Here is a 14,150-nt window from a genome sequence, read left to right as displayed (position 1 = left end):
CTGACCAACAGAAACTGTGAAATAATGTTTATTGTTGTTTTAAGCTGCTACATTTGTCACTTGGCATTTATATACTAGAACTCATACCATTCCACCAAAAAATATTTGAGTATGTATTTCTAAAGCGTAGAGACTCATTGTTTAAAAACACAACCACAAGAGCTATAAAATTTTAAATTATTTACCATAATAAAATATCTAAGCAGTCTAGTTAAGCACACATGCCGAAGTATTTGAAGTAAGAGTTCTGATATCTGCAATCTACTTTGACATGGATCAAAAAATGATATGGGGGACTTCCCTGGCAGTCCAGTGTTTAAGACTCCGCGCTTCCACTGCAGGGGGCGTGGGTTGGATCCCTGGTCAGGGAACTAAGATCCTACATGCCAGGCAGCACAACCAAAAAAAAAGATGTGGCTTGATGGATTGATAGAGGCATACATAGATGGCTAGTTCTGTGATAAAGCAAATGTAGCAAAATATTTATTATAGAATCTAGGTGGTGGGGATATGAATGTTTACTAGAAGCTTTCTTCACCCTTTCTGTATCTTTGAAATTTTTCATAAAATGTTGAGGGAAAAGTCAATCATTGTCCAAATTTCCAATTGTCTTAAAAATGTTTGGGTTTGTTTTTTGTTTTTTGTTTTTTTTACTGTTTGTTCATATCAAGATCCAAATAAAGTCCACATGTTGAGATTGGTTGGTATATAAGTTCTGTGTTCTTTAAACCACAGAATTTTGGTGCCTTTTTGTTATAGCAATAAGTGTTCACGCTAACACAGGGCAGCAGAGCTTACATCCCCCAGCTGGTTCTTTATCCTGAAGTTGAGCCCTTTTGTCCTGCAAGTGGATGAACCCATCCATTCCTAAAGGAGACCTGAGTGATGGCAGCAGCAGCTTCTTGCCTAGGGCTTCCTGATCAAGGTCAGTGCTACAGGGTGTGTTCTGGACTCTATCCTTGCAGGGGCAGCATCAGAGAACAGCTTTCCTAGGTCAGTTTTCCTAGGTCCTGAGACTCATTCCTACAGGACTAGCCTAAAAGCAAGGCATATGTCCAGTGCAGTTGCACAGAGCCCCACACTCATAAGTGTGGTAGGTTTTTGTTTGTTTGTTCTTTGCCCGAGAGGCTTGCAGTATCTTACTTCCCCAAGCAGGGCATCAAACCCGAGTCCTCAGCAGGGAAAGCGCAGAGTCCTAACCTCTGGACCTCCACGGAATTCCCCTCAGAAGCGTGAGGTTTAATGCTCTGTGGCTGCCGTCTTGTAATTCTTCACGTTATCTTTGAATTTGTGTTTTATAAGTGAAGTTGGCTGGGATGATGGAGCAGGCACCAGGGACTTGGAGCCTGAACCGTGTGCATTCTCTCCTCCCACCACTCTCCACCTCCCTGAGACAGGCTCTTAGCTGCCTATTCTTCTGCCTCCTGGGGGCCTGGGCGTAGGGAGGGTCAAGGCCCACCACACACATCCCATGGCCTCTGAGGGCAGGGCAGAGTGGCAGCTACCCCCTCCTCAGTTGGCACTCAATGGCACATTTAGCAGGTGACCCGGCAGGGGCGAGGGTCCTGCCCACCTTTGATCCAGGTTCCTGGCTCTTCTTGAAAGGGAAGTTGAATCACCCTGTAGGGAGCAAGCCCGTGGGAAGGAGAGATGCCTTGTTTGACTTCTCCATCTCTGGCCAGGGTACGAGTTGGTTCAGTGGCTGGTGGGGAGAGGAGAACCCAGCAGCCAGCAGCCGTGTGTGTACGCACGCCACGCACAAAGTCGCAAGGCAGGTCTCCCAGGTGACTGTGAGAGTTTGTACTCACCCCAGGGTATCCCTTACTCTAGGGAGCATGACATTGAATAGCAAATTAAAAACATCATGACAGGTTAAGAGCAATCATGGAAGAAAGAAAAAAAGCTTTATATTTTAGTATTTTTAACAGCAATTTTTTTCCCTGCTGTTTGAACGAGAGATCCCACGTTTTCATTTTGCACAAGGCCCCATAAATTAGGTAGCAGCCCTGCTTAGAAGGCACTCCTTCAGCCTTTCCAAACTTTCTGGTATCCAATTCTCAGAGCAATTTCTATTTTCTTCCCTGAATACTGATCCTAAATGACTGCAGGTAACAGGGGACAGCTGGGTAAGTGAGCACATGTGCGGCCACTTCCTGGGGATGCCCAGAAATATCTAGATGACTAGAATCTAGGTGAAGCACTGAGGTCCTTCTTTGTTAAGTGGGTGGGAGCAACCAAGTTAGAGAACATTTGGGTTATACTGTATTTCCTTCAACGAATACTTATCAAATCTACCCATGCGAGACTTCCCTGGTGGCGCAGTGGTTAAGAACCTGCCTGCCAACGCGGTTCGAGCCCTGGTCCAGGAAGATCCCACGTGCCGCAGAGCAACTAAGCCAGTGCACCACAACTACTGAGCCCATGAGCCACAACTACTGAGCCCATGTGCCTCAAGCCCGTGCTCCGCAACAAGAGAAGCCACCGCAATGAGAAGCCCACGCACCGCAACGAAGCGTAGCCCCCTCTCCACAACTAGAGAAAGCCCCCGGGCAGCAACAAAGACCCAACTCAGCCACAAAAAAAAAAAAAAAAAAAAAAAAAAAAAAAAATCCACCCATGCGCCAGGTGCTGGGGATGCAGTGGAGTCTAAAGTCAGCAGATAGATAAATAGAGCAACTACACCGTTTTCCAGGGCGGAGGTGGGGGTAAGATATGAATGAAGAAGCAAAGATGGTGGCTATGCAGGGGAGTCATTTTGTGCATGTTTAATTTATGCAGAGTCAGCTACATGGATTCACAATAAACCAAGAGAGATAATGAAAAATAACTATTTAAACAAGGAAAATTATCCTGCCTTTCATTCCACTCAGTGAGGAAGCAGCATATGCCCCCGTGAGTATGAGACACGGGCGTAATCTACTTTCTTGGTTCCCATCACCCACCTGGATGAGGTGAGTCGAGTGCATTTTCCGTACTACATGGTCCCTAAACCCAAAATGAACACTGACGTTTAGCCAAAGCCACAGCAATCTGTTTCAACATGGGAGGAAAAAGGACCGCACTTGACATAATGAAAGATGGTATCTTACCTTCCTTTACTCGCTCTCCAACGTCAGTCGGATAGGAAGAGATCCGAGGGACCCGACGGAGGACTTGCACTTGCCCCAGGCCGATATCACCGCAGAAACAACCCCAAAATGAATTCTCTGGAACCGCTTTCCTCTCCACGCGGACCAACAGAATTCCGAGATGAGTAACAGATGGGCGCTCCAACCATTTGGCGCTGGGATGCGGGGATGGGGTTGCAGCGTCTTCTCCGCCCACCTATTGGACGAACCGGAAAGCGGCCGCCGGGACCTCGCTGTCCTGGGGCTCACCGAGGGCGTGGCCTGGGACTCCCCCGGAGGGGAGGGCACCGTCTGTCCTTGGGCGGTGAGGGGAGGTGACTCCGGCCGAAGAGGACGCAGGATGAGGGCCCTGCGGGTGAGGGCCCCCACGGGTCGGGCTGGGGCCCCCAACCCGGAAGCCCTCGCCCCCATACGAGACTCCCCAAACATTCCGGGATCTGGGGACTTGGAACGTGAGCCCCCTTCAGGGCTCGGGACTCCCTCCTAATAAGCCTGGGGCCCCTTCCCCCCAGCTCCCAGTCCAAGAGCTTCTGAGACAGCCGGGAACCCGTTAACATGGCCCAAAGCCCCGAGTTTGAACTTCTGACCTTCATCCAGGGCTCCCGTAATACCTCGGGACTTAGGCACCCGGAACGTAACACCCCTTCCCCGCCGCCGAAGCTCTCGGGCAGCCGGGAAATCCCCCAGGCACTCCAGATCCAGTCCTGACGTTCCCAGCGCCTGAGCTCCCATTAACCCAGGAAACTGCAAAAACCCTCTCCGGGACTTGGGCCCGCAGAACACAGTCTCCCTTCTGGGTCCAATCCTCTTCCAATAGTACCCTCTAGACAGCCTGATAACCTCCAAGCCAGACCCTCTAGGCACGAGTCCCCTTCTGGGCCTTTCTTGACAGGACACCCTCCCCCACTCTTGCTGCCAGTTCGGATCTTGCCTTTGAGACGCTCCCAAGGGACAGGACCTTCCCCGAGTCAGAGCCTCGGAAAGTCCGACACCCTCTCCCCAGCGGGACCTCCTCCGGGACACCCCTCCAGGCGCCTCCAATACCCAGCCATCCCCTCTCCACAGGTCTCCCAGGCACTGGTACGCTCCTTTAGCTCAACCGCCCGGAACCGCTTCGAGAACCGAGTGGCTGAGAAACAGAAACTCTTCCAGGTAGGCGGGGCGGGGGGAGGACCCGGGGCCGCCTGCTTGGTCCTGAAGACGAGTTGGGGGAGGCAGGGGCTTAAGGTCTACCGAGTAGGCAGCGCCTTTCCAATCTTTTACCCCCAACATCCAGGCGGACAATGACCTCCCGGTGCACTTGAAGGGCGGTCTAACCGACAACATCCTGTATCGAGTGACAATGGCTCTGTGCCTGGGAGGTGAGTGCAGGGCCCGGCTCGGCCTGAACTGCGGGAGGGGGCGGGACTCGAGATGGAGAGGGGAAGGGGCTGGTTCCAGCGCTGGGGTTTGGGGAGGGGATTGGGTTCTGAGCTGGTGTGGGACGGTATGGGGCTCTGGGCTGGCAAATAGGGAGGAAGCACCCTAGGGCTTGGGATTCTGTCCCAGGAGGGCGGCTGGGCTAGTGATGGGTCCGGGTAGAAAGCCCAAAGCCCGGTCTGGATCAAGGTCCAGGATTTCCCCAGTTGAAGTGCAGTTTGGGAAGGGAGCTGAAGCCTGAAGTAGGGCTGAGATCCAGGATGGTGACTGGGGAGCCTGCAGGGGGCTCAGGGAGGGAATTAGGGTCTCATTCTGTATCCCCCCACACTCCCTCCCTAGGCACTGTCTACAGCCTGTACTGCCTTGGCTGGGCCTCCTTCCCTCAAAAGAAGTGAAACCAAGAAGTCTGCAGGACCTGAACAAGCATCAATAAATGTGCTGGCTTCTTGGGGAAGCCAGCCCGGCTCTGTCCTCTGTGTGTGTACCTCCCCGCCTTCCACCAGCAAGTGATCTCTGCCCTGTGGACAGACCATTGCCGCAGCCCTGAGTCTCCGACCTAGACCAGGGCTATCCCTAGGATATCGCTGCCTCTTAGCCCTCCCAGCACCCCTGGGCTGCCCCTCAGGGCCTGGGGACTTGGAATGGGACAGGGGCTTTGTATCCTGGGAGAGCAGCCCCTCTCCCTGCAGAGGCCAGAGGGTGGGAAGGAAGATGCTGAGCATAATGTATGACACACAGAGGCAGAGGCAAGTGAGGACAGATTCACTCAAGCACAGAAGCTGAGAGGGGCAAACATGGCCTTGGGGGACAGAGCCAGGGGTAGCACTAAGACTTCCCACCAGCATGGCTCTTGGAGCAGAAGCAGAGATGGTCCAGGCTTCTAGTCTTGGCCTCCACAGGATCTGTGAGAGATCTCAGCAAGATTGAGGCTACAGGGACTTCCCTGGAGGTCCAGTGGTTAAGACTCCACGCTTCCAATGCAGGTTCAATCCTGGATCAGGGAACTAAGATCCCACATGCAGAGGGGCCAAAAAAAAAACCAAAAAGAATGAGGCTACAGCTCAGCTGGGATCCAGAATTTGAAAAAAGACCAGGCCTAGAAGACAGGCGGAGACAGACTCCCTCTGCCCCAAACAGAGCCAGAGACACCCCTCAACTCACAGAACAGGAGGCAGATCTCAGAAAGAGCAGCAACTAGGGTGCATTTATTTCCTCCTGGGCCTGGCAGGCTGGGGAGCAGAATACAAAGGCACTGGGGCATGTGGCCTGTTATGGCCTGGAGTTCAGCTGCCTGGGTGGTAACTGAATGGGTGTGCCAGGGTGTGTAGGGACTGGAGTGATCCTCCCAGAACTGAGAGAAGGGCCCTTGGGGTGTACAAGCAACACAAACATTGGGCTTGGCACAGAAGCAAGAGAGGGGTTATGGAGTAGATGTGAGATGGATGTGCTGGGGCAGGGTGTGTTGAAGCATGTTGAGCCCTGGCTGTTGACTGAGAATCCGGGTGTCAAGGGCTGGGAGAACAGAAAGGCCTGTGGGTCAGCAGGAGCCATGAAGATGTGACTGCAAACAGGATCAACCCTGGGGGAGACTGAAGAGTCCAAGGTGACTCCTACAGCGAGGCGATGAGGGGGCAGGTCTGGGACTCCCATTCAGGAATACATGGTCAGCTGTAGCCACTGGGGAGAGGAAGGCACCGAGAGTGAGGATCAGGGAACCTAAGAATACCAGCAGCCCTTCTCTGCCCTCACCCAGGGGTCGCTGGGAAAATAGGAGGGAGGGAGCCCCAGCCCAGAGCTGGTACAGGGGACTGAGGGGAGGGGCCCCCTGCTAGGATCCCACATCCCAGGATGGGGTTCTTACCTCCTGGATGTTCACCTGGATTTGTCCAGTGCCATCTTTGTCAAGAGATTTGAAGGCACCTGGAGAAAGGAAGGGTTGGAGGGATTGGCTTTTAGGATAAAAATATATTAATATATGGAATGACAATAATGGCTAGCACTCTGTGCCAAGCAATGTATAAAGCGCTTTCCATGTATGAACTCATTTAATCCGATTCTGTGAGATAAGTGTCATTTAAAATTAAGGCACAGAGGGATTTCCCTGGTGGTCCAGTGGGTAACACTCCACACTCTCAATGCAGTGGGCCCGGGTTCAATCCCTGGTTCGGGAGCTAGGTCCCGCATGCATGCCACAACTAAGAAGTCCACATGCCGCCACTAAAAACAAAAAAATATCCTGCATGCCACAACAAAGATCCTGCGTGCCACAACTAAGACCCAGCGCAGCCAAAATAAATAAAAATTTTTTATAATGAAAAAAAAAAAAATAAGGCACAGAGAAGTGCAGTGATGTGCCCCATGTCACACAGCGAAAAAGTCAGGAAACTGGGATTGGAACCCAGACTGCTACCCACCTCAGTAATGGGCTCCATATCCTGACCTGCATGCCCCCCATCACCCCTCTGCCCAAGCCCCAGCCTCCCACCGACTGGCTCCACACGGTTCCAGCCTAAGCGGGCTACAGGAAGGAGGCGCTGCACTTCCTGCTCCTACAGCCTCGTGTGGTCCCCACTCCTGCCCTGAAACTCAACTCCATGTTCCTCACTCACTGCCAAACCTGTAGGCAAACAGGCTCCCATACTGTCTTTGTGGCTTGTCTGTCACTCACCACTCAGTTACCACCCTCAAGGGCCCACTCACCTGGTACCCCAGATGCTGCACTCACTACTGGCCCTCTTGCTGGTAAATCCAAGGCCATTTCTTGGGCCCTCTCATACATGACTTTTGGCATCATCTGCCCTATTGTCCTCTCCCACCTTCCCTTCATGTCCCCGACATACCTGCCCCTTTTCCTCTCCCCATGCTCTTAATGCATTGTCCTCCCTGGGCTCTTGGGACGCCGGGAGATCTTCCTAAAGCTAAACCCGAGACCCTGTCATTCCCCTGCCTGGACCCTGTCCACTGTCCCCAGTAGAGTCTGAGCACCCCTGAACTTGGCATTCACAGCCTGCACAGCCTGACCAGGCCCCTTGCTCCTGCCTCCTTTTATGCAACTCTCTCAGACAAATCTGAGTTCAAATTCTAGCTTTGCAACTTCCTAGCTAAGTGGCTGTGAGCAAGAAATTTTGCCTTCTTGAACCCTAGGTTCCTCCTCCAGAAAATGGGGACAATAATTCCCACTTCACAGGGCTGTGTTAAGGATTCAGTGCGTTAATGTTCACAAGAGCCCTCATGATCCAGCCCCGACTGACCCCTCCCAGCCTTATGTCTCCCCATCCCACCCCCTTCCTTTTTAGCACTCTGAACCGAGCCCAACCAAAATCATCCAAAGCACCATCTACTCTTTCCTTTCTAGGCCTTTGCACAGGCTATTCCCGCTGCCACGCTCGTCCCCACCCTCTTGCTGGGGTCACTCTTCCTCATCCATCAGGTCTCAACTCACATGTGCCCTCCCTCCTCCAGGAAGCCCTCCTTGACCCCTTAAGCTGCATCAGGTACCTTGTTAGGGCTGAATAGCTGTGAGAGCTCCCCCAGTCACAAATCTAAACCCAATCTGCCCTGAGCTTCCCCCTCACAGCCCTCATCACTCTGCCTAGGCTTCCCAGATCCCAGCCGTAACCACTGTGAGCTGTCACTGTCTGGGAATTTGCCTCTCCTCCTCTGGACTGTGAGCGACATGCGGGCAGAAACTAGGGCTATTTCAGTCGCTGCTGTGCCCCTAACATTGCCCACCTCGGGGTCAGGCTCAGAGGAGGCTTGGCGGAATGGAAGTTGGACAAATCCCCACCCAGGAAGAGAGCTGGGGTGTCACTCACGGAACATGGCATCCAGTCTGACCAGGCAGCTGATGAAGTTGTCAAAATCCATGTTCCCTTCCTCATCTGAGTAGCGTCGGATGATCATGTTGTAGAGATGCTCATTCAGGTGGAATCCTGACAACGACTGTCTCTCAGGTGTGGGGGCCACATAGCCCAGCCCTCCCAGCCCCAGGATTCAGGCTCAGCCCAGCTCAGTGGGGGCTGCCTCACCAGTCCCACCCCCAGCCCCATCACGTTCCCGCCAGCCACACCTGCTGCCTCAAAGGCCCCCGGGAGTTCACTGCTGCCAATGGTCCCTGAACAGTCAATGTCAAACTGTTTGTATATGGCCTGTGGGGACAAGGAGGTCAGGGTTCAACTAAGCATCATGGGGCATGGCATCTCCATGGCTTGGGGGTCTTTGTGCTAGGAGTTTCAGAGGCTGCACACACCTGCCACTTTTTGATGTTGTTCCACAAGTACTTGAATTCCTCGAAGCCCAGCTTGCCGGTCGTGTCACTCTGGTGAGAGGGTGTTAAGAATAAATGTACCCAGATGTGTGCACTGTGTACATGATGATGGTCATGGCCAAGGAGGGGAACCTGGGCTAAAACTCCAGTTCCCATCCCACCCTAGTCATGTCACCTTAGGTGTGGCTTCATTGTTCATTTTGCCATACTTATTTTAGTCTATATTTCTAAATGATAAGGACTCTCTTTAAACATAACCATGGGGAATTCTTCATTTATAAAATTCTTCAACAGTAATTCAATGTTATAAATGTTAGGACATGTAAAAAACAAGGGTATCTTAGAACTCTAAGGAAATAAGGTGATGAGAGTAATACCTGATGGGTTTGTGATAAAAAGTGAATGAGGGGCTTCCCTGGTGGCACAGTTGTTAAGAATCCGCCTCACAATGCAGGGGACATGGGTTCGAGCCCTGGTCTGGGAAGATCCCACATGCCCCAGAGCAACTAAGCCCATGCGCCACAACTACTGAGCCTGCGCTCTAGAGCCCACGGGCCACAACTACTGAGCCCGCGTGCCACAACTACTGAAGCCCTCGTGCCTAGAGCCCGTGCTCCGCAACAAGAGAAGCCACCGCAATGAGAAGCCTGCGCATCACAACGAAGAGTAGCCCCCGCTTGCGGCAACTAGAGAAAGCCCACACGCAGCAACGAAGACCCAACGCAGCCAAAAAATACATAAATAAATAAATAAAAGTGAATGAGAGGGCTGTATATTGGTATAAAGCCCTTAGCTCAGGGGTTGGCACTTGATAAATTCTCAATAAATAGCAACAATGGCCAAGACTTATCAAATGACCAAGTACACATCAGATAGTGATAAGCTTCTCAGGAACGTCACTTTTGTCATTAAATCCTCAAGACACCAGTCCCACCAGTATTATACCCCAGTGACAGAGAAACATATTCAGAGCTGAAAAATCTACCTGGGTGAGATCATGGTAACAGTTAGCATGTACACACCACTTATGTGCTATGTACTGTGCTAAACCTTTTGCATGTAACTCCAATTTGGTATCACCATTATCATTCACCCGATTTTACAGAGAGGCAAATTGAGCCACAGAGAGGCTCAGTAACCTTGCTAAGGGCAGAGCTGGATTTGTTTAACCCGATGAAACATGTTATGACAGCTGATGTTATTATGTATTGCCGCATGTCCAAGGTGGGTGTGTGTTGGGATATATACATGTCTACATCTGTGGATATGAAAGCTACACACTGACCGCCCCAGTCATGCTCTCAGAAAATCCCCTCTTGGGAATTCCCTGGCAGTCCAGTGGTTAGGAGTCCTTGCTCTCACTGCCGAGGGCCCGGGTTCAATCCCTGGTTGGGGAACCAAGATCCCACAAACCATGCAGCACAGCCAAAAAAAAAAAAAAAAAGAAATGCAAAAAAGAAAATCCCCTCTTCACCAAGGCCTCCGCCAGACTGCCCTCAAGGATACATCCATAACAGCCACCATGCTGCGACATGTGTCAATGCCAAAACCATCAGTCTTCAGATCAGGATCTGTGGGATGCAGGTTGAAAGTCAGAGGCCGGAGATCACAGCTACCCCAGTCGCCATGCCTCTAAACCTGCCCTGTGTGTGGACCCCAGTCACTCACGTCGGGTCACAACTTTGTTGAGAATGTTCATGAGTTCTGTGGCACTGACCTCCATGTCCTAGGAGGAGAAGTTAGGAATGGGTCAGGGGTGACTGAGAGGGGTCTGGGCATGTCATGAAGGAGGATGGGAACTTTGGGATTGCCATGGTCGAATGTACATGTAAAGGGCATCCAGAGCGAAGGCACGGAAGGGTTAGGACACTTCTGGGGGCCCCAGGTTACTTACCTCTCCAGCCAGCTGGGCAAAGAGCCTCCGGAACTGCCGGACCTCCTCACTCTCATTGGCCTCGATGTTGGAGTAATGGGTGCGAGGGGGCTGCAGAGGGAGGAGATCTCAGAGCAGGTAGGGGGAGGGGTGCCCTGGCCAGGACAGCCTTAGGTGGGAAAGTCAGAGTGGGCTAGGTGGCTGAGTGACCAATGAATGAGAGGTGGTCAATGAATAGGGAGTGGATATAGCTAAGTTTAAGGATGTTACAAGGGAGAGAATGAGATAAATTTCATAAGTAGTGTGGGGCTTCTTCAAAGGGACAAGGATGGGTCCTTGTCCCTTTGAAGAAGAGGGGTCTCCGATTGTGAAGGGTGGCTTACCGGGGGCTCTGGGTTGTACTGCGCAGCCGCCTCACTGAAGGGAAACAAGGGGGAGTTAGTGCCAGGGGGCGGGGCCTCCAACGGGCAGCACCAGCCCCCACACCCCAAGCCCCCAACCCCCAGCTCGCCGCCCTACCTACCTGTTCCCTCTGCCCGCCTCATCAGTCCTTGTCCTCACCTGTCCCTATCCTCGCTGCCCTGGTTGTGCCCCCACGGTAGGACCCCCTCTTGCCAGAGCACACCCACGCAATGGCAGATTTCTCAAAAGACGGGAGCTCATTTCATAGAAGCTCGGCCACAGCTTCCCGGGGCCCCACCCTCCTGGGTTCCACCTGTCTAGGAACTTGCTCCATCGCCACGGCTTCTGAACACTTGTGTCTTCCCAAGATCCCACCCCAGCTCCATTAGTTCTCACCCCTTTAAGGGATCACACTCAGTGGCCAAGACTAACGAGGCCCCTACCGACGCCCTGCCCTACCTCCACCAGGACGTTTTTCTATTTTAACCAGCCAGTTCCCAGCCAGGCCCTGCCCCTTCAAGGCCATTTCCCCTGTCCCGGTTAGACCTCTTCTGGGCACACCTCATTGACCCACCTACGAGGGCCACGCCGCGCCCATAAGACTAGCCGTGCCCCCATGAAGTGATACCCAGCCTCACTGGCTCCGCCCCCTTAACGTTTGTCTCCAGGTTAGCGGATGTAGGCCGCGCCAGCCCCGTTAAGCCCCACCTCCCAAAGCCCCGCCGGTCCCATCAGATTGTGTCCCCACAACAGACTAGCCCCATGTCAAGCCCCGCCCCCATGAACTCATTACGGTCGGCCCCCTCAAGGCCGGTCTCCTAGCCCAGTCCCGGCCCAGCCTAATTAAGGTTCCTGGTCAGTGTCCAGGTTACCCCATTCTATTCTGGCTGGACAAGCCTCATCCTCCAGGCCCCGCCCCTCCTCAGGCCCCGCCTTACCTAATGGCGCTAATGACCCCGCCCAGGATGCGCATGGCAGTTCCGCCACCACCGCCGCCACCTTCTTGTGCCGACGCTGCTGCCGCCGTCCCTGCTGCAGCCACCGCCACTGGCCCGCTGAGCAGGCCTCCGAGCACATTCCCTAGGCCCCCGCCCAGGCCCCCGCCTCCCCCGCCGCCGCCTCCACCCTTCAAGAACGAGTTAACCAGGAACATGGCTGTGACTCAAGATTCCTGAGTAGGGAAAAAGGGGTCAGGTGTCTCGTCCCTGAGCCCGCCCCTTCCCCCACAGAAATACGCATTTCTGACTGCTGGACTTGGGGGAGTGATATGAAGCCGCTAGGCGGAGACCTATCCTCCGGCTGCGGCTTGAGGGTCCATTCGGGACGGGGTCTGGGCTTCTGGGGGAAGGTAGTTCTTGGCTGGGTGGCATAGGGAAGCAAGATCAGGTTTGAAACCTCTTCCCAGTCCAAAGGGTCCGCGTCTGGCTTGAAGGACTCTGGGCTGAGTCTACGCATAGGCATCATTAAGCACCAGACACCAGCCAGGTCAAGTGGGGTTCTCAAGATGGGGGCCCCAAGCTGACTCTCGAATCTGAGATCCAGAGCCCTAAGACTGATTTAGGGGTTTGGGGTGGGTCGGGAGCGTGGATCAGAAATTCTCCGCCTGGAGGCTCCTGGAGCAGAGTTTAGTAAATCCAGAATGTGGGCTTGAGGGCTTCCCTGGTGGCGCAGTGGTTGAGACTCCGCCTGCCAATGCAGGGCACACGGGTTCGTGCCCCGGTCTGGGAGGATCCGACATGCCGCGGAGCGGCTGGGCCCGTGAGCCATGGCCGCTGAGCCTGCGCGTCCGGAGCCTGTGCTCCGCAACGGGAGAGGCCGCGGCAGTGAGAGGCCCGCGTACCGCAAAAAAAAAAAAAAAAAAAAAATTTCGGCCTTCAGAATGTGGGCTTGAGGGTTTAGGTACAACCAGCAGCGGGATTAGTCTCATCGCTGTGTCTATGGGTTCGGGTCTAAGATATTGAGTGTGAGCCCCGGGGCCCGGGATAACGGAGTCCCCGTTAGAATTGGATCCAGGATCGTGGTCCTGGAGGCCACACCCAGGGCTGAATTTACGGGGTACCTCTCAAATCCATGGGCTTCTATTTTAGATCCTGAGAGGGAGGGTGGAAGAGTCCCCGGGGCGGGATAACTAGGGCCGGACAGGTCTGGGGGTTCGAATCTGAGATCGTGGGTGTGGTGGACCCCTGAGGACAAGATTTAAGCATCTTTTCGGGTCTGGAGGCCTCCAGGGCCGGGTTTACAGAGTGCAGGGGGAGTCCGGACTGGGCGCTCACCGCCTCGCTCGCGCGTCGGCCGGTCCGCTAGTCTGTGCTGCTCTGGGGCCTCCTGCTGCGTCCGGCTCAGCAGGGAGGGGCGGGTGACTCAGGCGGAAGAGGCCGGATTAGGCACTTGCGGGGCGGCCCAGCGGCATCCGCACGGTCCTAGAGCCGACATTGACACTGCGCGTGTGCCTGCGGGCCCCGCCTCCTGTAATGGGGTGCGGCCGCCCAGGCTCGGTCCTGCGTTTCCGGTGCTTAGCGTTCCGACACCGCCTTGACTTTAAAGAGCTGAGATTTTCCCCTACACTTATTGGTTCCAGGTGCAGGCACCCGGGGACGAGAACTCCGAGGTGACTTGAGGACTCGTCGTGCCCAAGGTCACCCCCTAGTGTTGTAGTGTGAATGTTCGCCCCAAAATCAGCCTCCACCCGCTCACAGATGTGGTTTTCGGTCTCCTCGGAAAGGAACTCTTGGGACTCTTGGCACTTGTCCCCTATCCTAGCCTTGTCGCGACAAGCAGCAATTGGAGGCCCCGAATTATGTTTGGCCCACAGTCCGGGAACAAGAGCCCACATCTGTGGCGGGGATCCTGCGGCACAGCCCTGATGGCGTTCCAGTTAAGCCTACGAATTGGACTGTCTTGTGCCTTCTCCATCCACACCCCTTGGCCCCCTGAGTCAGGGTCACCAGAATCATTTTTCCTGGACGGGCCCAAAGTGTAGTCTCAGTCTTACAGTCTCTAAAGAGGGGCCCAGACACAGGATGAGTCCCCTGGCCACAGCCTGGTTTCTGAAGCTAGATGT

The 14,150-nt window shown here is 53.9% G+C and overlaps 2 protein-coding genes across 2 annotated transcripts; one reads left to right on the top strand and one right to left on the bottom strand.

The window, feature by feature from the left end:
• The first annotated feature begins 3,431 nt into the window (after window positions 1-3,431).
• Window positions 3,432-5,021, top strand: COX7A1 (cytochrome c oxidase subunit 7A1). The gene is made up of 4 exons (XM_007471031.1): window positions 3,432-3,483; window positions 4,194-4,280; window positions 4,405-4,489; window positions 4,887-5,021. Exons 1-4 carry the CDS (start codon window positions 3,469-3,471, stop codon window positions 4,940-4,942), a joined length of 243 nt encoding a protein of 80 aa, XP_007471093.1. The 5' UTR covers window positions 3,432-3,468; the 3' UTR covers window positions 4,943-5,021.
• A 704-nt stretch (window positions 5,022-5,725) lies between these two features.
• Window positions 5,726-13,411, bottom strand: CAPNS1 (calpain small subunit 1). The gene is made up of 11 exons (XM_007471030.1): window positions 13,363-13,411; window positions 12,028-12,260; window positions 11,071-11,104; window positions 10,709-10,798; window positions 10,483-10,540; window positions 10,321-10,385; window positions 8,797-8,865; window positions 8,617-8,695; window positions 8,363-8,479; window positions 6,409-6,467; window positions 5,726-6,224 (listed from the first exon to the last, which is right to left on the bottom strand). The coding sequence occupies exons 2-11, from the start codon at window positions 12,240-12,242 to the stop codon at window positions 6,198-6,200; spliced, it is 813 nt and encodes a 270-aa protein (XP_007471092.1). The 5' UTR covers window positions 12,243-12,260; window positions 13,363-13,411; the 3' UTR covers window positions 5,726-6,197.
• Window positions 13,412-14,150: the final 739 nt, after the last annotated feature.

Source organism: Lipotes vexillifer, unplaced genomic scaffold (assembly GCF_000442215.2).
Source record: "Lipotes vexillifer unplaced genomic scaffold, Lipotes_vexillifer_v1.1 scaffold182, whole genome shotgun sequence".
NCBI classification, from domain to species: domain Eukaryota; kingdom Metazoa; phylum Chordata; class Mammalia; order Artiodactyla; family Lipotidae; genus Lipotes; species Lipotes vexillifer.
Note: the sequence above shows the minus strand (reverse complement) of the source record. Positions and strands in the feature narration are given on the sequence as shown.